We start from the raw sequence: 26686 nt of genomic DNA, 5'->3' as shown, positions 1-26686 counted from the left end.
TGGACTATTCAGTGGATAAGGAATTGGATGGACACAGCTAGAGAGTTGTGGTCAATGGCTCTATGTCTAGGCGGAGGCCAGTGATAAGTGATGTCCCTCTGTCTTAGGACTGGTGCTCTTCAATATCTTCATCAATGACATGGACAGTGAGATCAAGTGCACCCTCAGCAAGTTTGCAGATGACACAAAGCTGAACAATGCCTATGACACATGTGAAGGACGGGAAGCCATCCAGGGGGACCTGGACAAACTTGAGAAGTGGGCCCACAAGAACCTCATGAAGTTCAGCAACTCCAAGAGCAAGGTGCTGCACCTGGGTCGGGCAGTCCCACATATGAGAATTGGCTGGGAGAAGAAGTTGTTGAGAGCAGCCCTTCAGAGAAGGAGTTAGGGGGTCTTGTGGATGAAAAGCTGAATATGACCTAGTGACGTGTGCTCACAGCACAGGTCAACTGCATCCTGGGCTGCATCAAAAGCAGCATGGCCAGCAGGTTTAAGGAAGTGATTCTGCCTCTCTACTCTGCCCTCCTGAGACACCACCTGGAGTACTGCATCCAGCTCTGGGGTCCTCAACACAAGAAAGATATGGACCTGTGGGAGTGAGTCCAGAGGAGGGCCACCAAGATGATCACAGGGATGTAGCACTTCTGTGAAGACAGGCTAAGAGAGCTGGGGTTGTTCAGCTTGGAGAAGAGAAGCCTCCAGACAGACCTAATGAGGTCTTCCAATACCTAAAGGGAGCTTATAAAAAGCAGGGAGAGAGACTATATTTATACAGGCAGATAATGACAGCACAAGGGGCAATGGTTTTAAGCTGAAAGATGGCATGCTTAGATTAATGTTAGGAAGAAATTCTTTACTCAAAGGGTGGTGAAGTACTGAAACAAGTTTCCCAGAGAAGTTGTTGATGCCCCATCCCTGGGGCATCAACAGGGAAGTGTTCAAGGCCAGGTTGGATGGGGCTGTGAGCAACCTGATCTAGTGAAAGGTGTCCTTGCCTATGGTGGAGGGGGGGTGGGGGTGGGGGTTGGGAGTGGAACTAGATGATCTTCAAGGTTGTTTCCAACCCCAACCTTTCTGTGCACATGGAAATTATTTCTCTATTTTTAAATAAAATTATTAAGTTACGTAAGGAAGAGTCCCTTTATCATTAAAAAGAGAAAACTATAAATAGTTTTTACTACTTAGTGGATAATAAGACACTTAGCTAAGAATATCAGGAAGGCTGCACTAGGTCAGGGTAAAAGTCCTTGCCTGGCATTATGTCTCTGAACAAGATCAACAGCAAATGCTTAGGAAAGAGTGTATTTGAAGGACAAGCAGGTGGTGATAGCTTTGCCATCCCGGTTCCAGCAATTACCATTCTAAGGATTTTCTGAATAGAGATTGGAACTGGACAATTATGCTTAATAGCCCTTGATGGATCTTGCTAGTAGCTATTAATCAAAAAGGGAGCCTCTTTTGTCATTTCATGACTGATTAGATGCTTTGAAAGGTCTTAGTGAGCATAGTGAGGACCTTGTGTAAGGCTTTTTAGAAATCTAGGTACACTGCAGAAGCCAAATCACTCTCATTCATAGGTTCACTAACTTTTTTAAAGAATGCTATTAGGTTTGTGCAGCATGTGTTTCCACGAGGCTAAGCTGCACAGGTGCCTCTGGAGCCTTTGGAAAAACTGACATCAAATTTGCTCCCCACTATTTTCTGCGGCAACTCCCACAAACAGTTAAATAACAACTAGTGGTTCAGCATTTGCATATTTTAATTTGTTTAAGATAGCTGATAAGCTGCATCTGATCCCACAAATGTTATTAATGTCTTCAAAATTAGCCATAGTGCCCAAAATATCAGTCCTAAGAGCAGAATGGTCACTAAGTTCTTGCTTTCTTGTTCCTGCAACAGGGAAGTGTTTTTATGGAGCAAATACTAAAATCCTTATGATTACCTTTTAAGAAGATTAGAACCTCTGCATTGCCACTCCTAGTTGGCAAACTTTATGCTTATCTGAAACTCATAATTGAGGGAAATATGTCTTCATTGCCTTTGAGAATGAAAGGAAGGTCATTAATAATACAGGCCACTAACAGCTGATGTGCGTCAGCGTAGCTCCAATAACATCCCTGCAGATATATAAAAATAAATAAAAGCTAAATACTATCTTATAACACATAAATTTTCTGTAACAGTTCTGCTTTTTGTGTGCATGTATGCATGTATTTTAAGGGTTATTTAAAAAAACCCCTTATTTCAATAATAAACTGGCTCCAGTCTTGGCCACTTGGGCACACTACTGGCTCATGTTCAGCTGGCTGTCAACGAGCACCCTCAGGTTCTTTTCCACTGGGCAGATTTCCAGCCACTCTTCTCCAAGCCTGTAGCAGTGCATGGTGGTGTTGTGGCCCAAGTGCAGGACCCAACATTTTGCCTTTTTTGAACCTCATACAATTGGCCTTGGTCCATTGATCCAGCCTGTCCAGATCCCTTTGCAGAGCCTTCCTGCCCTCCAGCAGATCAACACTCCCACTCAACTTTGTGTCATCTGTGAACTTGCTGAGAGTGCACTCAATCCCCTCATCCGGATCATTGATAAAGATATTAAACAGGACTGGCCCCAACACTGAACCTGAAGGGACACCACTTGTGACCAGCCTCCCTCCAAACCTGTGCTGAAAGCTGCCTTCAGCAAAGCCACTGTGAGGAGATCTCTGTTGAGACTGGAAGCTGCCTAGTGCAATGCCAGTGATGCGTCCTCAGGTCCTCCCAGACACCTGAATGAGCCCTCCAATACACAAGACGGGATGATTTTGAAGAACACAGATGGACCCAGGTCTTCTAAAATCTTGCTGGCTGATGAAAAATAAGGGGCATAAATAATTCCTTGATGAATTCCACATGTTTCTTTAGACTTATCTCCAGGATGAGCAATAGAAACACAAAGCTTCTTATGGTTGGACCACTAGGCAAGATGGAAATAGACTGAAAGTTGTCAGTATTGGGTTTTAAAGGCATCCATCACACACTGGTACAATGGTAGCAGGAGTTTCCAAAATGCCAAGTATTTAGAAACACTGAACCATACTATGTTATACAAATTGAAGGGGGTTGTTTTTATTACAAATTTTTCTGTCTTTTCCAATTAAGGCATAGAGCATTATGTAGTGATGTGAAACTGTCTTATTAATTTACCCTTGGAGAGTATTTATTCCAGGCACACGATAACAGTAACAGAGGCAGAAATTAGTTTTCCTCTCTCACTTGCAACGACTGTGATGGGGCTTAATAGGAACATTAATAACAGTCTTGACCCAATCTGGATCTAATCTTCTCCTGCTATGAATAGAGTAACAGCAGTTTGCACAATCTGATGATTTTTTGTTCTTTGCTTCATGGCAGTAGCTGTATAAAACAGATTCAGACCATTCACTATTTTCTAAAAAGGATTACATCCATACATATTTACAAAATGTATGTAGTTGTTAATCAATTTCTACTCAGTGATGTATTTTTCAAGATAACCTGTCATAATTATAGAAACATACTTGATAATGCTTTACCATTTAAATCCATTGCATCATTTGATTTTGATCTACATAAACAGGTATTGTTAGAATAAAAAAAAACCCAAAAAACTAAACTTTTAAGAGGGAGATAAAGAGAAACATTTGTGCTATACTCCTATCCATTTATTTGAATCAATATTAGATTTATATCTATGTCAGTCATTGAAAAATATGGTCTCTGAATTCCATTTAATTTCTGATATCTCTATTACAAGTCTTTGCACAATCTATCAGAAACAAGAATTTTATTCTTTTGTCTTCTACTTCTCTCACACCAGAGATAGAATGCTGGATATCGTAATCTGTTATTACAAACATCATTTCAATATTACTTTTCATTTAGAGGATCAAGAGGACAAAAAAGATTTTTTTTGTAGATTTCACTTAAGTATGGCTTAAAGTAAGTGAAATGTGGAGTCGTACTGTGTACACAGATGCATTCCAGAAAAAACACCCCTGTAGACTATTTTTCCGTTAACATTGTTGAGATAAAACCCACATCTTCAAATTACCATTTCCATTTAAACGCTGCCAGGGAAATACTTCCATTCTTTAAGTTGCACTGCCCTCTGGGGGAGAGGATCTTCAGCAGCTGTAGTTCCATGTCCATGTTGCGAGAACAAAGGCCTTCCTCTGTTTTCTCCTTCAGTTTTGAAGGCTGAACATTTTCATTCCTCCAAATGTTATGCTGATGCTTCATATGATTTTGGCATTGTACACAAAGGCGAGTGAGGCCTAATTACAGATATGTTTTATTTGCTTTTTTATTCCCTTGCATGTTCTCTTTGTGTATGTGTGTGCTCGTGTGTGTGTGTGTGTGTGTGTGTGTGTGTGTGCTTGTAAATCTTGTCTGGGAAGGTTTGGAGGTGCTTTTATATCTTTCTGAAATTTCTGGGTGTAAGACAGTCTATCCATGATGAAGGTCTGATGCTGGTGTACCATAGTGTACATCAAGATCAACACTGTTCACAAAGTGTTTTAACTTCTGCTTATGCAGTGCATATTCCTAACACATACATGGGCACTGCCTAACTATACAGAGAACTCCTGGGCTTACAGTGCACATGCTACACACATGGTCACCATGCATATACTTGCTGTTTCCTGCAAGCCACGGGGTTTATTCTGTGTTTATCAGGCTGTGTAGTATTTATATAGGGTTTCCAGCATCCTACTTGCTTTTTCCTTCAAGCAACAAATGCAATGAATGGTGACTCAAATACTGAGGGCAGGAATTCACGGCAAGAAGCACAGCCTCCCTCGGTGTGAGGCAGGCAGGCTACATGTCCACCTCCCATCCAGAGCAATTTTCAGGATTCTCCCTTCATGCTGTTTACCAGTGTGTTGAATGACTAACAAAAAAATAGAGATTTGGAAAAGCCTTGCCTAAAGAATAAGCCTGTTTATTGTATCTTGTTCTGTCTAGCTCACTCTTCCTCTCAGTAGTCTGGGATCATGAACTCAAGAGACATAATGGTTACTAGGGCTTTTCTGCTGTAGGTTAAAGTGTGTATAGGTGTGTTTGGGCTCCCCCACAACGCAGCTCTGGACTCTCCACAGATCTGGTGTTTGCTGAAGGAATTGATGGAAGTTGCTTGTGCAGACCATGGAACTGACAGGTGGTCTCTAGTCTGGAAAAATCATCATTTTCCAATGAATAGCAGACAAGAAGGCAGGTTTTAGTAAGAAGTTCCCTAACACAAACTCGTAAGAAGTTCCCTAATACAAACAAGGAAAAAAAAGTTATTTCTTCTATTTGAGTTCTGGTATTTTCTAAAAAAAAAAAAAAATTCAGAGGGCCAGTCAAATAATAGACAATTATAATTCTCATAATAAGCAGGATATCACACTGGGGAAGCCATCTGGGACAGATATCTGGGTATGGTGAATTTCACCCCATTCAAACTAAGTAAAGCTGATGCACTGCACCACGAGAATGGATTCAAACCTAGCAATGCTGCAAGAAGCTTTTCCAGTGACAAGTGGACTGACAGCAACTAGTTAAAAGAAACTCCAGTACAAAGGAAAGTATTTACCATCATGGCTGATGGCAAGCAAAGTCCTAAGCATTTCCATATCAGAACATAACAGCCAAAATAGACCTCCAAATTCCCAAAGAACAACATTGAGGAACCACTAATTTCTACACAACTGAAATTTCACAATGATTTAAAGCTGTCAGGCAAGCTGTACAACTTGAAAGTGGAATAAAATTCTAGAAGAGAAATTCCTGTAGTAGATCTTTTCTCTTTTACAATTTCTTAGAAAAAAATGTGTAATGAAGAGAAGCAGGACTTGTTTCAGGGAAGTATATGTAATGCTTCAGCATCTCTCCACAGTAGATGCTCCAAATAAGACAGCAAAAATAATGACTGCATCAGAGAACAATGATGTGATTTAATATTTGGAAAGAAAAGAGATCAGGTTGGTAGGGACAGAAATAGTCTGCCTTGGCTGTAAGGAAAAAGAGTACACTGTGAAGACTGCGGGTATATTAAAGTGGAAAAAAAAAATCAGTAACTAATGAAAACTCATATTTGGAGAAGATTAAGGGCTCCACAAAGGAGAAGGAATGGAGATTATGAATTCATCACATGAAGCAAGCCACGGTGTTACCTGAGAGCTGGTGTTGAGCCTCTAGGACCTTCTGGCTATTGTGGCAGCGTTAAGCAGAAAATGAGCACAGCACACTTCACTGGCTCAAATTAGTGCACTAACAAAAGTGAACATTAAGAATTACTGTTGTGGATCTACTGGCCAAACTAAAGGGACTCCAAAATTTTTCCCCACCCACTGCTCTACCTTTGCCTTTTTGAGAAGACACAGGATGCAGGAGCATCAAATACTAGTTCACTGCCAATCACAGCCTCATGCTCCAGTGGCAAGGAGCAGGGGAGAGGAGCACTCACTGCCTTCCTCTGCCCATTGTCTTTTCTCCTCCTTGGCACAGCTGCAAATCCATTTCCATTACACTGCCAAACACAGGGGAAGGTCCTGTTACATTACAGTGAGTCTTGTGTGGAAAGCTGGCTCAGGCTCAGACCCTAAGCTCAAATCAGAGCTCATCTGCACCTCCACTGCTATCTTAGAGTAGGACTAGAAGGTGCTTATTGGCAACAGACCAAGGAGAGCCTGATGGCCACTGATGACTAGATTATTTAGCCAAGGAGCTGATGCACCCTAACAGTTGATCCCATCTCCCACCCTCAAGTACTTCCACTTCAGCAACATTACTACTTTTATAGAGACTTTCCAAGGCTTTCTTAAACTTTTGGTAAAGATGGGCATGCTGCATGTTCATGCAACAAGTTCAGCATTCAATGCCTGCTGAACACGTCTGTGTATTTACCTTTCAAACTAACAGCTATAACCATTTTGTTAATTATTCCCATTCCCCTTTTTATCACTAGACAACAATTGCAGCCTTAAACCTTCAGCCTGCAGAAACTCCTTCTTAGCTTTTTCTTTTCATGTTTGATTTTGAAAATAGGATTGCCTGTAAACTCAATTACAAATAATAGATTTAGCAACACCCATAGATACGTCCAATCTGAGCAGCAGCTTAGCATGTAGTACTATAATCACTGCATGTTAGTAAGGGAAACTTGTGAGAGACAAAAATATTCCTGATTTGTAAAATGATGTGAAATGTTCTGCCTCATGCTGCTAAGTATTTTTTTTAAATTCAATTTCTTTACGTATGCTTCTGAAGTACCTACTGTATGTATTAAGACACCTTTGACAAATTAAAGGGTTGCATTTTTCAGCTGAGACAGTATCCTTGGTATTATAATGTCTGTATTATTAAAATGTACATTTTCTGTTCCCTGATTGTCTTATTATTTTGTAAGGATTTTTGAAGAATACTTTTTCGTTTAGGGCTATTTTCTTTTTTGGACTCTTTTCTTCTTTTTGGCTGTGTTCATCTTCTATGTAGCATCACCAGAAAGCCCCGCAGGCTCAACACAATAGATACTTGTAAGAAACATGGTCCCTAATATAATATGATGTAGTAAAACTTTTATATGGTTTTTTTGGGTTGAAGCCTTCTGGTTAGTATTGGGCAGGTGAGTACAGCCATCCTGCTTCAGCCCATTGGCCGAATTTGGGAGGTGCTGGGAAACAGCACAGCAAGTGCTGGCAGCTGTTGCAGGGAACCTGGCCCATTGCTCCAGGCAACATCTTCCCCTCTTTCTGCCACTCCCTGGCTTAGGTACTCATAGGGAGGCAATGAAGAAGCACAAGCCAACTCTTAACCGCCTGATGTCCTTCTAACACATCAAAGGACTGTGTGTGTGCATGCGACCAAAACACATGGTGGCACAGGCAGCCACAGCCAGTCAGCTGCTTGTCTTGCCAGGGGATGCCAGAGGCCTGCAACCAGGGATGCCACTGCTGGCCTGTTGTCCAGAAAATCGGATTCTTTACCTGGTGTGCAACAAACTGATAATCACACACCCAAGAGAGACACTGATTAGTTATTTATCTCAAGAGTTGTGCAAGCCTGGTTGCTCAGTGGTCTTCCACAAGTGAAACATGCCCCTCTGGACTTTCCACACCATTATTTATACACAGAAATTCAGAGTTAGTAATTTTCCAAGTACAAATCTTGTACTACGATTAGCTAGAAATTGCCATATAAGCTACATAACCCCAGCTAACTTCTACATATGCTCAGGGTAAGGGTCTGCACCTGGACAGGGGTCTTTTTGATCTGTAGGTGTGATTTCTAGCATTATAATGAACATAGTTCAGCTACAGGATACATGAACCTCGAGTATTTTGCCAAGTTAGCAATGTATACATAGACATGGATCAACATCTTGATTTACTACATCATTAAAGTTTGTTAGTTCCCTGATGTCCCTCACTAAGGGATGGTGTTATTTGTTCTACTGACAGACAAGAACATCTTGATTTACTATATCCATAGTTTACAAGTAACAAGCTTTAAGCTTTAGTTCTCGTGTGCCCTTGACTAAGGGATGCTGGCTGCTGCCTGTCCCACTGGTTAGGTATCCTTTCTTGCTGATTAGGCTTGAAAGCGTACAAAGATCTGACACCAAAGAACACCCTGGCTTCACGTACTGTCGACATATTCCACAGACCCCGGCCAGCCGCTCCCGGGCGGTGGACAAGGCAGCTCTGCCTCCTCCAGGATGGAAGTGACGCTCCCGTTGCCGTCAGAGCGGCGGAAGCGCCGCTGGGAGCAGTAAACAACGGCGTCGGAGCCGCGTCCGCCGCGCTTCCATCTTGGAGGAGCCCGAGCCGGAGCTGGTCGAGGACCATGGGCGGCGTCCTGGGCCTCTGCTCCCTGGCGAGCTGGGTAAGGGGGGCGCGTGGGTCCCTCCCTGCCCGTCGCAGGCTCGGAGCCGGCGGCCGGTGCTCCCTGCCCTTCTCTTCCCCACCCGCACTTCCCTCTCCGCTTCCATCGCCGCCCGGGCCTCGCCCATCACCTCCCCGTGCCCGTGTCTCCCAGGGGCGGCTGTGGCGCTGCCTTCCCGTGTCCCCCGGCGCGGGGAGGCTGCGGGCCCCCTCCCCATTCCCAGCCGGGCTCTCGGCCCCGAGCGGGCGCTGCCCTCGCTCCTCCCGGGCAAGGCTCTCTCTGCGGCGGGCTGAAGAGCGCGGGCCCCGCCGGGGCCCCCCCGCTCGGGCTTGTCCGGGGATCTCCAGGCATCTGGCGGTGCCGTGTCGCCGGGGCCATGGCGAGCTTCGTACTGACCCAGTCAGGCTGGGCTGTCGCGCTGCTGGTCGCTCTTAATCCGCGTTATTGTCCTGGGGGTGCTGCGGTGTCCACTGAAATTCCCTCTCCCCGGTTCTGTAAAGGAGTCACAGTCTCATTAAATGCTTTGAACTCCAGAGGTTTTTTCAGGAAAATTAGAACTCGCGTGTTTCCCTGATTCTAATATTTGTATTTGAATTCCTCTTTCCTTTGGCTTTGTCTTGAGCAGTTCCACTCTTTGTAGCATCTTTGTCTGACCGAGCCATCGTTTTCTCAGTGCGCAGTAATCCGTGGTGGTGTGTCGCCACCGTGCTAAGCATCGTCAGGTGTTCTTTCTTAACGGAGAACAATAGTTTGAGATGGTATTAAAACTGTTTGCACTATGCAGGAAAGCAAAGAAGTTGATAAAGGGTCCTCATCTGAGGCATTGCTCTTTTATGCATAAGCGATGATACGTCTTTCCAAGTCTAGACCCTAGGTATATAGGCACAGTCAGGTGGACTGTGAATTTCTAGGCATTTGGCTTAAAAATGTCAATGGAATAGCGAAAATCTGAATTTTCCATACCTAAAATATTGTACCATACACGGATTAAATTAGATTACCTGTATTCAAACAGTTCACACACGTTTTAGTGTAGTAAAAAAGCTTCATGTTTATCCAAGCTCCTGTTTTTTGTATTATCAGAATGTATGGGCTTTGGCTGCCCTGGTACAGTGATGTGTAATTGAGATGGTACATAATTTGTGCTCATGTACAAATTATGTGAAATGATCCTAGAATTTGAAAATTTGTATGAGCTGACTTTCCAGGCTGATATGCATATAAATAATCAACTAGAACACTGATGCTACCCAGTTAACTAAGTACTGTCAGCGTTCATTTTCCTCTCTTTAACATTTTAAACACTGCACTTAGCCAGTTAGACTTTAAAGACTAACTGAATATATTTAACATTAATTTTTAAAATTAATATAAAACACTTAGTGACGGTGTGACTATAGGCTTTAATTCAAATACTCGAATTAATATACACAGCATTTTCAAGTTCATGAACAGCCTTTTTGACAACTGGTTTGTGTTTGTAGTACATGAAGAACCCCTGTGTACTTGCTCTTGAGTGTTTGCTTCTGTGCAGAGAAATTCAGCTAATGGCCTGTTAGATAAAATGATTTGCATGAGAATGTAATCTTAATTAAATCCGATGTACTGTGGGTATCTAACCCCTGTCCCTTCCTTTAAAGTGCCCAAACAAATCAGGGTGGGGTTTTTTGTCGGTTTTGTTGGTTTTATTTTTCTTTTCCCCTGTTGGCTTTAAGCGTTGATTTTCTTTCCACATTTAAAACCACAGCTAATCAGCACTTGAAGCCCATATGATAGTTCTTAATAGTAAAAATCTGCCCGTGCTGGTCTCTAAGGATACGTCACTAAAAACGCTGTTTTGGCTCTGAGAAAGAAACAAACTGCGAGGGTGAGGTAGCAGCTGAACCAGGTGTAGTGGAGTTTGTGCTAGTGCAGACTGTGCCATGGCCAGGAAAACTCTTTTTCCTGTGAGGACACTGCTGTCAGCGTGGCCTTGGCTGAGTTCTCTGCAGGGCCACGTGTTGTGCCGTGCAGAGCTGCTCTGCGTAGCCTTGATATCAGGCCTCATGCCAGACTTGTTTCTTTTGGACTTTTTGTGGTGTGTTACGGCTGATTGTAGCTCTGCCCTCCTGTGTGCTGATCGGGCAGTGTTTTACTTCAGTGTTTTTATGAGCACAGGTGAGCTTGTCAGAGATGGCGGGTGCGATGGGGGCAAAGCTGTAAGAGCACAGTGCCGCTTTCCCTCTGCTGCATTTTGCCACTTTCCCTCTGCTGCATATTGCCTCTACTGCACTATTTCTGTGAAATAGCTGAGCCGCTGTTTTGCTTGCTTTAATATTCTCTGTCAAGGTAAAGATCTTGATTGATTCAGTGCCTTTAAGCAAAAGAGTAGGGATGATGTAGCTAAAACCTGACTAGGCCCAGCGAGGACTTAGTGTTTTTGCAAATACTTAATTCAGTATATAATCATTTAGTCATTACTTCAGTAGGAAGATTATATTTGATATTAAAAATTTGTTCTGTGTCCATCAGGACCAGTAACGTTTGACTTTCAGAGATTTTGTGAGATTTTCTCTCCTCTCTCCTGCAATATTCATCTTATGTGTTCCTCATGCAATTTCCACTGCCCTAGGGAATGAAGTGACTGGTTTAGCAGGCATGAATTAGCTGGCCGGTCTGCCCAGCTGGCTGCTCCCAGAATAGGTGTGTGGGTTGCCTTTTCTTATTTTGTCTTAGTAAACACCGCCAAGCTGCTTATTTTTCTCAAAAATGTAAAGGGATATGAGTTGGTTGATAGGTACAAAAGTTTCTGGATGGCAATAGATTTTATGCAGTTGAGATTTTGCAACTAGTGTCTAAGCTTCCTTATGAAAACAAGGAAAAAACTAATTGAAGAGTAACTTTTTGTCTGCATCTATGACTCAGCTGAGTCTTATACGAGGAGCTAAACTTTGATCTGCATGGTAGATCTTACTATTTGTACTGTTGCATATTTTTGTAGGAAATGTGCTTCAAATTTAGGATGAAAGTGGCACAAACTGTCCTTGTCTCCTCTGCTGATAGACTGAATTCCATGGGCTGGATGTTCTTTGCTTTCTGTTCTTTTCGAAGTCTGTAAATTGCTAGAAGTCGTTTTGCTAATAGTATAATATTATTTTATTGGAATGATGTATATTCTTTTGCCAAAGGAAGAGGGATTTGGACTGTAACGGGATTCCTTGTAGAAGTGGTCAACTTGTATAAATAGTATCAGTTATCAATAGGTGTCTCTTGTTCAGAGATGTGTGTGATCACAGCTTGAAAGCATGAGCTGTTTGGGGGGAAAGTTTTACAAGATGATGTGGGAGTTCAGACTCTAAAGTGAGCTATATTGTTTCTCTTGAGACACATTGTTTTCCAGTGGGGTGGAGACAGTCACCTTTATTTCAGCTACTGCAAGCATCCAGTATCTCTAGAAACATACTGTCTTCCCCTTGAGGCACTAAGGAGCAAGCTGCTTGAATTATTTAGGTATTAAACAATTTAACATTGGGATTCACCAGAGAAGTGACTTTTTTACGAGGTGCTCTTAAATTTTCTGCAGCAGATGAGCCTGGGCATATATTGTAATCTACCAAGTTCAACCTTTTATTCAACAGTATCTTTGGAAATATTAATGCAGACAGAATTAGTAACTTTTTGAGCAGAGATGTTTTTCACTAGAAAGGCTGTTTGTGTGTGTAGGAAATAGCGTAATACAGTAATACTGTAAAATTCTGATGCATTCTGAGCCAATATTTGCTATATATTTCCTATTTATTAAGCGTAGATGCCCCAATGTAGTTTTCATGCAGTCATATAACAGCCTCCAAGGATCATCTGGTCCATCTTTCATGGAAAGGGGGGCCTAGATGGGATGACAGTACCCTGTCCAGTCACATCTTGAAAACCTCCAGTGATGGAGACTACTGCATCCTTGGGAAGGTTGTTGCAGTGACTAATTGTTCTTACTGTAAACAATTTCTTTATTATATTGAGATGAAATGTCCTGTAATCAACATCTTCATATTATTTGTCCTATAATGATACTTAGTGGAGGAGAAGGTAAAAAAGGGCAATATAATAGCTTTTACATTCTGAAATAGTTAAAACTACCTAGTTTCACAAATTTAGTGGTGAAGTTTACTAATTTAAAGATGATTCTGTAGCATAGAGGAGTGAAAATTCTTGGCTCCTCCATCCTCAGGAATGAACATAAGTACAAAAAGAATATAAGGAAATGATTTAAAAAACCCAACTCTGTGAGTCCAGTGTGTGAGTTGAACACTGTTCGAACTGTAAGAACACATAATCAGCCTTTTCCCCAAAGGCTTCTCAGGAAGCTTCCAAGACAAGAGTGTTGTGGCAGTTTGTCTGCTTTTCCCTGCAGCCCCTGGGGCCTTTCCGGTAGCAGCAGACTGCTGGCATTTTTGTTTGTCATATGACTAAAGTTTTAAGAACTCTTTCTGACACATTCCGGTCGGACTGGGTGATTGACATGCCCTGGTCATGTGGCCATGTAACTAGTCATGTCCTTATGTGACTGACTGGGTGTCTTTCATGCACAGATGATGGACACCTGTGGCTTTTGTCACATGGCAGAGGTGTCCCTGGATGTGTGCTGGGGGAAAAGAGGGGTTTTAACCCTGTTCTGTATCTTTGTCAGAGGTAGCACGGTCTATTGTAGCTCAGATAGGGCAGTGCTCAGACATTTTGATTGTATCTTCCCTCTTTTGGTTAATGTTTACTTGTGGGACCTTACCTTTCTTTTGCTTCCCAAATTGCCATCCAGCAAGTGGCAGAGAATTGTTTCTTGCTCCCCAGCCCTTTCCTGGTGAAACAGAACTATCTGCTCCCTTTCTTTCTTCCGACAATTTTCTGATTAAGTACAGGTAAATTTTGTCCTGGTTTTTGTCCCTCTTGTAGTATTATAACTGTACAGCATTCCCATCCACTTCTGCTGTTGATATTTGGTATCAATAACCCATGTACTGTATATTTATTCTGCTCTTGCCTTTTGTAGCTTTTAGATTGCATAAGATGATTTTGCAAGCTAACAGAATTATGTGATATATGAGTAGATGATAATATAAAATAATTTGTAACCTAAGCTTTAGGGTATTTCACCTGCTTTTTGTGCTCCAGAAATGTTTATGGCCCCAGTGAGGATTGTGTCCCCACTCTGCCAGGTGCTAAAAGTGTACCTTCATGACAGTTATTTTTTTTCCTGCCTTGTATTTGTTTCATGTGTACAGCTGTGGAGGGGAGGAGGTAGTTGCTAACTCAACGTAATCCTTGCATCTTATTTAGCTGAAAAGAAATAAATTGAAGAGCACAAATGAGCCTAAATCAAGTCTTTGTTTCTTTTCAATGGATAAGTGATTACTTTTGACATAGCACTGATTTCACTGTACAGTGGCGCATCAGGAAGCACTGCCAAGGTTGTTGGGTGGCTCTGTAAGATGTTGCAGTGACTTAGCCTGCACTGGTGGGTGGGATGCATAGGATGAGTCATTTTTCATCATAACTTCAGATGATCTACACAGCCTGATTAAATATTGAAATCTAGCAATGCAAAGCTTTATAAATAATTTATGTTCTGTCTCCCTCTCAGATACCGTGCTTGTGTGGAAGTGCCCCGTGCCTGCTCTGCCGATGCTGCCCCAGTGGAAACAACTCCACCATAACTCGGCTGATCTATGCCTTCTTTTTGCTTCTTGGCGTGAGCGTTGCCTGTGTGATGTTAATACCAGGCATGGAAGAGCAGCTGAAGAAGGTCAGGTTGCTTTATTGCTAACGCGTTTGGTAGAACAAACGTCACAGATAATAGTAATTGACATCTTGAAAGCCTGGATTTTATTTGGAAATATGTAATTTTGCTGTCACCTGTGCTTCGCAGTCACCATTTATTTGATCGTAGATCAAATAAACAAAGAACTTTTGGAAAATCACTTTATAGATGAAAAGAACTATTTTGAAGTGAAGTTGCACCTTTTCTTTAATAGCTCGGAGGAGAAAAAAAATGATTTTTTATTAAACAAGAAAATTTAATTTATGTGTGTAAAATTATGTCTTAAGGAGATGCTTGTTTTTGCGGCACTTGATTGATTTTGATCCCAGTTAAAAAATAGTCACAGTCTAAAATATCTTCTAGTTTTATTGTGCTGTACTAGTTAAAGTTCTATTTTAAAGTCTGCAATGCATAACAAAAATATTTGTCATTAATCATAGTAGCGTATTTTTCACTCTGGAAATTAGGAGGTGCTTGTGGAATTTTACAGTTTATTGGTTATATGAAGATGTGATAGTGCATGTAAAATTAGAGAGTGATAATGTGAGCTTACAGGTTCAGTCAGCTTGAGTTGCCTGTACTGTACTTCTGTTAGTCTTTGTTTTGCTGTCTTTGCTTTTTTTTTCAGTAGATAGTAACTTTGGTTGGGCATGCTTTTAATTTTTTTTCCCCCAAAAATGATTCATTTGTAAATGTTTATTTCAGTGTGGTATAGTAACCACACTGGAGCTTCAGTGAGAGCCATGTTAGTCATGTAGGAAAGAAAATTACAGCCTTCTGGAGTATGATTTGCTTCTAAAAGATGTTAATCATGTCCTGCTAGTGACTGGAAAGAATGTTCTCAACTGTTTTGTATGGAAGTTACAGGTACATCTAATTGATGGTGATGTTACATTTTTTGGGAGAGTCTGAGACTGAGATGTGAGCAGGCTGCCACCTCCTAGCTATGTCATGAGCCTGACAGTAACTGTCAAGTCAAATTTACCCATTCCCAGATCTTTTATTTATCTCTTGATTCATATTAGCACGTGAGAACTGAATTTCTTTGAGAAGTTTAAAAATTGCTAATAACATTTAAAAAACCTTCTCTTCATAAGATCCCTGTCTCATCCTTGGAAACTTTCAAGATCGGGTTGGATGGGACTGTGAGCAACTTGATCTAGTTGAAGATGTCCCTGCCCGTGGCAGAGGGTTTGAACTGGGTGATCTTTAAGGGTCCTTTCCAAACCAAACTATTCTAAGATTTGTTTTTGGTTTTGTTTAGAATTTGCTTATGCAGGACTTTTTTTCCTTGAATATGTTTGATATCCCAGTTGGACTGTAAGTACCTATACAGCCCTTCAGTATCATATTTTCTAACAATGTTAATAGTTGCATAATGTTATAATGTTAATGAGTTACATATTGGCAATTTATTAATATGCATTTACTCGAGGAGGTCTTTTAAAGATCACTGAAGTATCTTGTATTTATCACAGATTCCTGGATTTTGTGATGGGGGGATGGGAACAAGTATTCCTGGTGTGCACGGCCACGTGAATTGCGATGTACTTGTTGGTTACAAAGCCGTGTACCGTGTGTGCTTCGGCATGGCCATGTTCTTCCTCCTCTTCTCCTTGCTGATGATCAAAGTGAAGAGCAGCAATGACCCAAGGGCAGCGGTTCATAACGGGTAAGAGGCAGAAATGAGAACTGAGTTAGTGATTCATTTTTTAAGAGGAAAAGATACACATGGCTGCTGCTTTTCAGAGCCTAAACTGTGACATTAGATAATCTGTCCAGAGGTTTCCCAAGATTAGAAATTCCACTTTTTTCCGAAGATGATGAAATTCAGAGATGAATAATGGCACTAAGTAATAATGGCACTAAGGGATTTTTTTAACAAATAGATTAAAAAGCCTCATTTGTCCTCTGGGAATTCTGTTCCTCTTAAATTTGAAGTTTTTAAGGGCTTGCTCTTTTCTGAAGAGTTTTGTTTTAAAAGCTATGAGTTAAACATATCTTTTCTCTGTCTGCCATCTTTTCTTCAGTCTACTCTCTGCATAAAGAAATAAAGGACATATTTAGTTTCTGAGCTTTCCAGTAATTTTATATTTCATTTTAGTTGGAGTTATCAGAGGGAAGAATATAGTGAGTTTCAGCTCATGGGTTGACATAAGTGGCTTTTTTCATCCAGGCTCTGCCTATGTGTAATGTGGCTACTTGAACCAAGGAGATGTAAATATTTGTAAGAGAGCATGAGGCTAAAAAGCCTAAAGCCATTTATGGTGCCTAGTCTTGATGGTCACAGTGATTGGTTAGACTACTGCTTTTAAGGTGACTATACTTAATGGAAGCTATGAACAGCTGAGCCATAAAAATGATGAAGTAATTTTGTCTTATAGTCAGTATAGTAAGATTAAACATGTCTAACATAACATGAGAAAAAACTTCAAATTATTTCTCTAGGGGACAATAAAATAATTAAGACTCAGCAGAATATTGCTTTGTTTTTTTTGTTTTGGTCTAAAGAAAAAGATACAGTACAGTGTTAAGACACATTAGCAGTAACTCAGTTCAGCCTTTCCCTACACTCTGCTTTGTTCAGGAGAACGTGCTTGTTACAAGCAAGAAGAAAATGGTTCAGGTACATTCTATATCAGTGTCTTGTGTTCATTTTTACAGCAAAAGACATCTTTTATGTCATGTGGAATATTTTTACCTAAAACTTTGGGATCTTCTTGGTACCCTTGTTTGGCGTTGTGCTTCCGAGTACAAATTTTTGTACTGTTTATGCAACCCATAGCAGTTTATTCTTTTTAGCCAATGTAACATGAACACTGGGATAAAAAGAAAACTTATGTTTGTTAACTGTTACTGGTAAAATATTTAATAATGTTATTTCCAACACTTCTGTAACAAATGGTTGCTTCAATAAAATGCATTACAGTTAGCTTTGTGAAAAGCTTTATGGCTTTTGATTTTTGAAATTGTATGTATCTTCAGTAATACTTTGTGGTGTAATGTTTCTGTCAGTGAATTTATTCAGAATATTGTTTTTTCCATCTCTATCTACTGACTTTTTCATTCTTGCGTGCAAGTTAAGTCCAGTAATATGTTCCAGTGCCAATGTTCACCTTCTCTGCTTTTTTAACAGCAATCAGAGTGGTTTCTTGCCTCAGGTTTATAATAACAATAGAAAAAAATCAGTTATAATGTATTTACAGAATAGTAGCTGGGTTGCACAGAATGCATAACAGTTGTAGTTGTTGTCTAGCAAGTTAAAGGGTAGAGTGTTAAAATACCTTTAAAAAGTCTGGAATTAGAGATTAGATATATACAACCTTGAATCCATTCTTATTTCTGTAATTGAGAATGACATTGTTTAAAAAAAAAATAAATTCCTCATGTGGATTCAAACACTAGTTTTAGTGGGGTAGGTATTGCACTGTAAATGTTATAACTTAATTCAGCTTTCAAGCTGGCTTTAATCACTTCTCTATATCCTAGGGAATTACTAAATATTTTTCAATATACTACACTTCTGTCATCTTATGTAGTTCCTCTCTACACAATTGGAATTTATTCCTCTGGTCTCCATTATTTGACTGTAACAGCCAGCAGGAGCGATCAGACTTGTTCGAAGTATGGGAAAAAAAGGGAAGGGATGGAAAATTTGAAAACTGTCCAAGTGTTTGACATTGTGGGGGTGTGGTACATGTCTTTGTGCTGTTATATACAGTTTTGAAGTACATGTAGATGACATCATGCCTGTATTTGGAGTTGCCTGTCACTGTGATCAGAAAAAACAGTCTTCACCTTCTTACAGGTTTATTGGCATAACAGTTTGAATTTCCCTATACAGTTTATATTTGGGGTGAATTTGGTGAATCTTTGGTGAAATGTACTCCCTTCTGTGCTTTCTAGGAAACATTTGATGATCTTTGAGTGCATATCTTTTACTGGAAAAAAATTCCAATGCCACTGCAGTGGAATTTGATTGTGTGTTTTCTGTGAAGGATTAATCATTTGCTTTTGTTCTTGTGATAAATCCTCATCAGATGTAGGCCTAAAGAGTCTGAAGTTGGGTAGGAAAAATGCAGGCTTTGGTGCATGTCTCTTGTAGGAAGCGAATGGAGACTGATAGGGAGCTCCAGCATAGTGTCTTCTGTCATTGTAGGCACCAACCAGATCTTCTACCTTTTTGGTTTTGATACTAGAAATAGGTAGGGATTTTTTTTAACCAATTTTTTCTGATATGCAGGTAGTTCAGTAATCTCACTGCTCTGGCTAAAAATGTTCTTAGGAAAACAAAAAACAATTCACAGTAGACTTCATTTGTAATTCATGAGTGTGATCTCTCTGGGAAATATGTCAAACTCTGTCAGTCTAGCACAGTTGAAACATAATTTTCTGGATCACAAAAATCTTGGACAGATAAAATAAGAATTTTATCCTATTTCAAGAGAAGCAGGTTAAGAATGAGTGAATTAAAAAAACCCAACTCTTAAGGATGTGTATTTCTGTGTGAATTAAACAAGATGTAGCAGTTGCCTGAACTTTTTTTTTTTTAATTTCCCCTTAGATTCTGGTTCTTTAAATTTGCAACAGCACTTGCAATTAGTGTTGGAGCTTTCTTCATACCAGAGGGACCGTTTACAACTGGTAAGGGAATATTGTCTTCCACTGTGTCATGGTGCAATGGTAATGGGTTTTAAAACAAAGGCAAGTGCATGCTGATGTCATACAGTTTTAATTGTAGCTGTGTAACTAACTTTAGCATTTCTCTATGTTTAGGGACATTAATACAAATTATTAATGGTTCTTAACTGGTTTTGTTTTATTTCTCTTTTAGTGTGGTTTTATGTAGGTATGGCTGGAGCATTCTGCTTTATTCTTATTCAGCTGGTCTTGCTCATTGACTTTGCCCACTCCTGGAATGAATCTTGGGTTGAAAAAATGGAGGAAGGAAACTCAAGATGCTGGTATGCAGGTAAAGGACTGTACTACAATCAAGTTTTAAATTTCAGTTTATGTGCATTATGTTAAATAAGTTACTCACTGAATAGTGCATTTTACCAGAGTGCAGAAGGTCTGCTTTATACCTAAGTCTCATTTTCTCAAATAGTGTAGTTCAGCTCCATTGATGTCCTTCTGATGTCAAGTTAAATAAGGAGAAGCAAGGAGGGGAGCAGCAGTCTCTGAGTAATAAGATCCAATCCCTGGGAACAGGGCATCAGTTTTGTAGCATCACAGACTGGGTGAGGTTGGGGGGACCACAGCAGGTCATCTGTCCAACCTCTGCTCAAGCAGGGTAATCCTAGAGCACATTGCACAGGATTGCTGTTGGAACACGCTCCTGAAGGTGGGGTAACTGAGGGTCTTGTTACTAATAGATCCCTTGGGGCACATTAGAGAGAAAGTACACTAAATGAGTGGTGTTTGTAAATATATATATGGCAAGTTTATTTCAGAACAGTTTGTCGCAATGAAAAGGAGGTATGTAGCCGTTATGGTTATTATCTGTAGAAATACAGCAATATAAAGGCTTAGAAATAACACTGAAGAAAATGTATAAGGAAAAGAAAGGATAAGAGTAGAGAGATAACACCACCCGTGGGTCCAGCCATGAGACTTGATGTAATTCAGATGTCTGTTGATGGAAGTCATGGTCACAGTCTTGATCCGCCAAGGGTGGGGGAAGCCCATGAAACACAAAGTGCAGGAGGTTAATATACGCTGAGGTTCAGGTGGGAATGCCCAGGTATGTCTCCTGGGGTGGGGTGTTTTATACTATCTGATTCAGCACTGGATCATGTACAGTCCTCTGGTGGAAGGTGGTGGGGGGTGGTATTTCAGGGGTCTTTGATGGTTTATGGCACCTTCTATGACAGCTGCCTCTCACATCAGTGCAGTTGAACCAGTTACGCCCCATCAGAAGGGATTATTAATGCCTTCAGGCCTGTATGTGAATGTGAATGTCTCATGTGAATGTGAAAGAGGGTTGGGGAGGAGTTTGACAACTGAGCCAATTGTGTAAGGGAGAGCATTGGCATGATAAAAGGCATTATCCCACCTCTCAGGATCTGTGGCCTCTTCCCTTATTTGGCTCAAAATCGAGCTTGGGTGCTCACTCCATCTGCACCTGGGCTATTCTTATGCAGATCAGAGGTTTGGCTATCACAGGTTCAAAAATTCTCCTCCTCCCCTTCGTTTGGGGGATGCAAACCTGGACTAATCAAAGTACCCTGCTGCTTTTGCCAGTGGATGACTGTTTGAGTCATTAAGTTTAACATTTCAGTCTCTCAGGATTACATCCAGATAGTTCTTGAATATCTCCAGTGAGGGAGACTCCTCACCCGCACAGTAAAGAAGTTCTTCCTCAGATTCAAGTGGAGCTTCCTGTGCATCTTAGTATCACGGAAGTGGCGACTGCAAGTTTTTGGGTTTTTTCAGCCAGAGGTTTTGTTACACCTTTAGCACTGATTAAAAACAAAGAAGTCTGTTAGTGCTTCATGTTGAGCATAATCATCTCAAATAATTGTTTTTCTATCTACCAGTCTGTTATTCTTCGAAGGTATATGGTGGGTGAAAGGCCAAGATAGTGAAGGAGAGTACAAGTCATCTCGCTGGAGAAATGATACCTTATTTTAATATAGCGTTTCAGATGTGATCATTTAGGTGTTTCAGAAGACAGTATGGCCTGTTTTCATTCAATAGCCACTTCACTATTTAATGTTTTTACTAAGATTTGGAAATGGGATTTTGTTTTACCTTCTGTTGGAGAAGTATTTTTCAGTTTCTTTTTTAAGCTGTTAGTTTCTTTTTAGCTGTTAGCTGTGTGTAGTTGTGTTCCTTTATATTTGCTCTTCCTAGCTGCTGTTAGAGCACTGGAGAATCAAGTAAAGCTTCAGGATTCTCATGTGTTATGTTCTTTCTTTATAACACTTCAGACTATTGAGAACTTCTGTTACATTTCAGTGCCCGTAACTCTCATTGTATACCATATCGAAAACCTGATAATCATGCAATATTATTTCAGTTTTAATAGTCTCTGTTATTAATCAGTTTAACTATGGTTTTGTCTCTTCACAGCTCTGCTGTCAGCTACAGCTGTCAACTACCTGCTGTCTCTTGTAGCTATCGTCTTGTTTTATGTTTATTACACTCATCCGGAAGGTTGTTCTGAAAACAAGACATTCATCAGTGTTAATATGCTGCTGTGCATTGGTGCTTCTGTAATGTCAATTCTGCCAAGGATTCAGGTACAGTTTTAATTCTGTTACCTCTTAGGGTATGGGGGTTTTTTGTGTTATAATATAATTGTGCCTGAGACTTTTAATTGCCTAACTTCCCTATTTTTTGACTCCTTTGTGTAGGAATCTCAGCCAAGGTCTGGTTTGCTGCAGTCTTCAGTGATCACAGTTTATACAATGTATTTGACTTGGTCAGCTATGACCAATGAACCAGGTAAGTGCAGTAGCAATGCACGGGTTGTGCTTAGGTTTTGCGGATTACTGCATTTCCTCTGGGGTGTCAGGGTGATTCATCTCCCTACCAAGTTTCATTTTTCTTATATGACTGAGATGCTACTGATTTTATTTTTCCAAACTGAGGATTTAAAACAAGTTTAAATAAATGTTGTCAATGTTTATTGTGTCTGAAAACAGCTGAGCATCTCTAAAGATAAATAAATTAATTCAGAAATTCTGGTGATTAAAATAAATTTTAAAATATTGATTTTGGTGGTTTTAATTGGATCTCTGACCCTTTTATCTTAACTATGGACAGTCTTCTGTGCTTCTGTGTCACAGCATACATGAGTTATATCAAATCCTGGCAGTGATTATGGGGAAATAAGATTGTCTGCTACTTTCAGCTGTTTAATCAGTATTACCTGTGGATGCTGCGGGTTGGGAACCGCTGATAATATGAAACCAACTTGTTAGCATTGTTCTCCAACTCTGAGATGACTCTGGCACCCTATCTGTAGAATATACGTTTGTCATACTTGCTTTCTAGTGGTAGAATTTCTAAAGCTTAATATGCAAATATTTTAATTTTGTTGCATCTAATTATGAGATGGAACAGTAAAGCATTTGATGCATATCTTATGTAAGTTTAAAATCCTTTTATCTGCTTAGAGACAGATTTTTATGCTGCATACTGTCATTTCCCTGCTTTAGGGAGACTCGATAGGCTAAAATTAGATTCAAAGCTTTTTTAATTCAAGACTGTCACAGTTATGAAGTTCTTTTCTATTACCGTGCGTTCAGCATGGAAATGTGCTATTAAATATTTGTCTTGTTTTATGTAAGCTCTAATGCAATTTCCCTCACAGATAGGCGCTGTAACCCAAGTTTGCTGAGCATCATTGGTTACAACAGCACCAGCACTCCAACCCAAGGTCAGGTGGTGCAGTGGTGGGATGCACAAGGAATTGTAGGACTGGTTTTGTTTTTGCTATGTGTTCTCTATTCAAGGTAAGATTCCTTTAAAAAAATAATCTATTAACTTGTATTACTTCTTGTTGTAGGATACTAAATTGTGTTTATTTGGGTAACTGTACTGTGTCCTTTCCTGTTAAATACAGCATCCGAACATCCAACAACAGCCAAGTTAACAAACTGATGCTGACCAGTGATGAATCAACACTGATAGAAGATGGAATGCCCAGGAGTGATGGCTCCCTTGATGATGGAGATGATGTTCACCGAGCCATAGATAATGAAAGAGATGGAGTTACTTACAGTTACTCCTTCTTTCACTTCATGCTTTTCCTGGCATCACTGTATATTATGATGACACTTACCAACTGGTACAGGTATTTACATTTGATAATATGTTGTGCTTAATAATGAGCATACAAGATGCCATCTTTTGCTGGACAAGGAGTCACAGGTTGTGTACTCTGGAATGTAGGTCTTGAATGGGACTTCTCAAGGGATGTATGCTGTTTGAGCTATATTTAGTGAATTGTATTTGAAAATTAAGTGCAGCCAACCTTGTTTTCCCAAGTGCCTGTTGTATTTTCTAGGATAATTCTTGCGATTCACTGGACTGCTGAAATATGTCCTGATGAAGTGAACAGCCTAAAGACTTAAATTCTATAACAACTAAAAATTAGTAAACACTAGGCCCGTGTCTGGTACAGAAAGCTAGAAAAAGGAGAAATAGGACATGTTGTATCAATAGGTCAAGGGAGAGGTGTTCCTTCCCATCTACTCAGCGCTGGTGACTCCGCATCTGGAGTGCTGGGTCCAGTTCTGGGCTTCCCAGTACAAGAGAGACATGGACATACTGGAGAGAGTCCAGCAAAGGACCACAAAGATGATGAATGGACTGTAACGTGTCATATGAGGAGAGGCTGAGAGCTGGGACTGTTCAGCCTGGCCAAAAGGAAGCTCAGGGTGTCTTATCAATGTATATGAATACCTGAAGAGAGAGTGTAAAGAGGATGGAGCTGGGTCTTTTCAGTGATGCCCAGTGACAGGACAGAGACGAAGGGCACAAACTGAAACATGGGAGGTTCCCTCTGAACATCAGGAAACACTTCTTTCATTGCAAGGGCTACTTAGCATTGGCACAGGTTGCCCGGGGAGGTTTGTGGAGTCTCCATCCTTGGAGGTACTTAAAAGCCATCTGGGGCAGCTGGCTTTAGATGTCCCTGCTGGAATAGGGGTGTTGGACCAGAGAACTTTTAGAGATCTCTTCCAACCTCAGCTATTCTGTGAGAGGGCCTGGTGGAAGGAAATTAATTGTCTGCTCCCTGAAAAAATCCTCACAATAAAATAGTCCTCCCGTGTGTGAATTGTTTGTTGTTATGTTAACAGCTAGAACAGATGTTCTTCAGAATTTAAAAATACAAATTATGGTCTTTAGTTATTTGGCAGAGGACAATTTGTATCAAAATAGCAACACTAGAAAGCTACTTCCTTCAGAAGTAACTCTGATAGATAGTCCTGGCCCTGCTTGGGTCAGTATGACATCAGCATGATTAATTTTTCTAGGTGTTGTCTTTTGGAAAGGTAAAATACATTATTTGTCTCTCTGAGTGCTATCCATTTACTGCCTTTCTGCAGATTTGCTTAGAGATTCCTTGTAATCATTTCTGCTTCTTGACAGCTTCTCTTAGTAAATGTTTTTTGTGCTGTTGTTGTTTTCCACCTTCCTGTGACACCAACTTAACAAATATTGTTCTTGTACAGACTGGTGTGAACTGGCTGGAAGAAGGGTACAAATGTCCTCTGAAGTATGAAGTAAAAATTATCTACTTTGAAAAGAGTGTGGAAGGGTGGCTTAGTACACAAGTATGTTGTATTGAAAGAAAAGTTGCAAATTACCTTTTTTCTTTCCCTTTATTCACAGTCCGGATTCTACTTACGAAACGATGACCAGCAAGTGGCCGTCTGTCTGGGTGAAGATATCTTCCAGCTGGATTGGCATCGTGCTGTATGTGTGGACTCTGGTTGCTCCGCTGGTTCTTACAAACCGTGACTTTGACTAAGCTGTGCTGCTTCACCGTGTCTTTGAAACAAACAGTATTCTGGATAATAGTGCAGTTGTAAATACGTGTGTGTGTGCGCGTGTGCTGTCCATGTAGTATACCCTGCTTTATTCTGCATGATTACCTTGAACCATGTCTTCTGTCATTTCACTAAATGACTTTTTCTAGCTGAGCTCAATGATAATTGCTGTAATGATGGTTTTCATGGGATTACTCCTAGATTGAGTGCTTTGGGAGCACAAGATGTAAGATCGAGAACTATTACGTTTTTTCCCCTCAGTTGCATTAAATAGTTGTAGGAAAAAAAGTGCAAGTGTTAATTAGGGTAACTAAACAGTGCTAGGTCAGGCTTTGCAAGTAAAGGAGGGGCTGCCTTTGATGATCCCTGTTGCCTTGATTCCAAAGTAAGCCTTGAGTAAGCATTGTTAGACTCAAAATGGAGCACAGTGGAGTTCACTGGACATCTCGCAGCACTTAGGCACTAACAGCCTGACCTTTGCCATGCCGAGGGCAGCAGTAGCTTTAGCACAGATGTAATGGGGAAACTTGCACCTGGAGCTGCAGAGGAGCCACTGTCCTCCATGGTGCTGCTGGGTCTGATATGTCCCATTGCAGACAGGAGGACAGGCACCCTGGGGAAAAACATCCTCGTATCAGACGCTCAGAAGCATGTTTTTAAGGCACCTGTTTACAATGCGCATTTATGTATTATTATTTTTTTAAAGTAGTTTATATGGGATAGCTGTGCTGTAATTTATTGCTGTTCTGTGTGCCACTTTCTTCTTTGCTAAGCTACAATCACAGACTTTGCAAGGAGCTGAGTGCTGAAAGCTGTGTAAACCCTTTAGAGGAATTTTTTAAGTATTGTGATTAAAAAAAGAAGTGGAAGAAAAGGAGCACTGAAATTACAGTAACTAAAGGAGAGGGTTTGCATTTACTGAGGCTTCAACTAAAGAGTTTCTTAAAATATTTGCGGCTCTAAATCTTGAAATCTTTTACTGTATTAAGTATTTTGCTTGTTGTCCATTGCCAGAGATGGATTTGAGCCTAGGAAGTCTAACTCTAGGCATGAGTTAAAACATTAATCTGATTACAATATTATAGTTCCTGTGCAGTTACGAAATCTTAAATGCTTTTGTGCTTGCTGCTTTGTAACGGAAGTATTTAAGCTGCATTATTTCTCTCTATTACTTGTTACAACTTGAGACTAAAGCAGCCTGACTGGGAGTGACCCTGGAGCCTGCAGCAGATGTCATGCTCATCTCTTACTGTGGTGTTTGTAACTGTGACTTCCTGTTGCTGTTCTCTAAGCTTTTATTTTAATTCTGCACTGAACACTGACATTTACTGCAAAAGTCTGACATGTCAGTCAAACTTGAGATGATAATGGAAAGAGTAGTAAAGGCTCGTAATAATTTGGAATATGTTGTTACCTTATTAATAAATAAATTTGGATGAAGATGTTCCATGACTTTTGATGCCTCATACTGCAGCCATATGTGGCTAGTGCAAAATTTTGTGTTATA

The 26686-nt window shown here is 40.4% G+C and overlaps 1 protein-coding gene across 1 annotated transcript; it reads left to right on the top strand.

Annotated features, from left to right (window-relative positions):
* Positions 1 to 8730: 8730 nt before the first annotated feature.
* On the top strand, positions 8731 to 26624 carry SERINC1 (serine incorporator 1). The gene is made up of 10 exons (XM_017828193.1): positions 8731 to 8886; positions 14498 to 14659; positions 16153 to 16346; positions 19239 to 19318; positions 19509 to 19646; positions 21749 to 21918; positions 22033 to 22123; positions 22995 to 23136; positions 23247 to 23477; positions 25022 to 26624. Exons 1-10 carry the CDS (start codon positions 8848 to 8850, stop codon positions 25158 to 25160), a joined length of 1386 nt encoding a protein of 461 aa, XP_017683682.1. The 5' UTR covers positions 8731 to 8847; the 3' UTR covers positions 25161 to 26624.
* Positions 26625 to 26686: the final 62 nt, after the last annotated feature.

This window comes from Lepidothrix coronata, unplaced genomic scaffold (genome assembly GCF_001604755.1).
Source record: "Lepidothrix coronata isolate B3197 unplaced genomic scaffold, Lepidothrix_coronata-1.0 Scaffold5, whole genome shotgun sequence".
NCBI lineage: Eukaryota > Metazoa > Chordata > Aves > Passeriformes > Pipridae > Lepidothrix > Lepidothrix coronata.
Note: the sequence above shows the minus strand (reverse complement) of the source record. Positions and strands in the feature narration are given on the sequence as shown.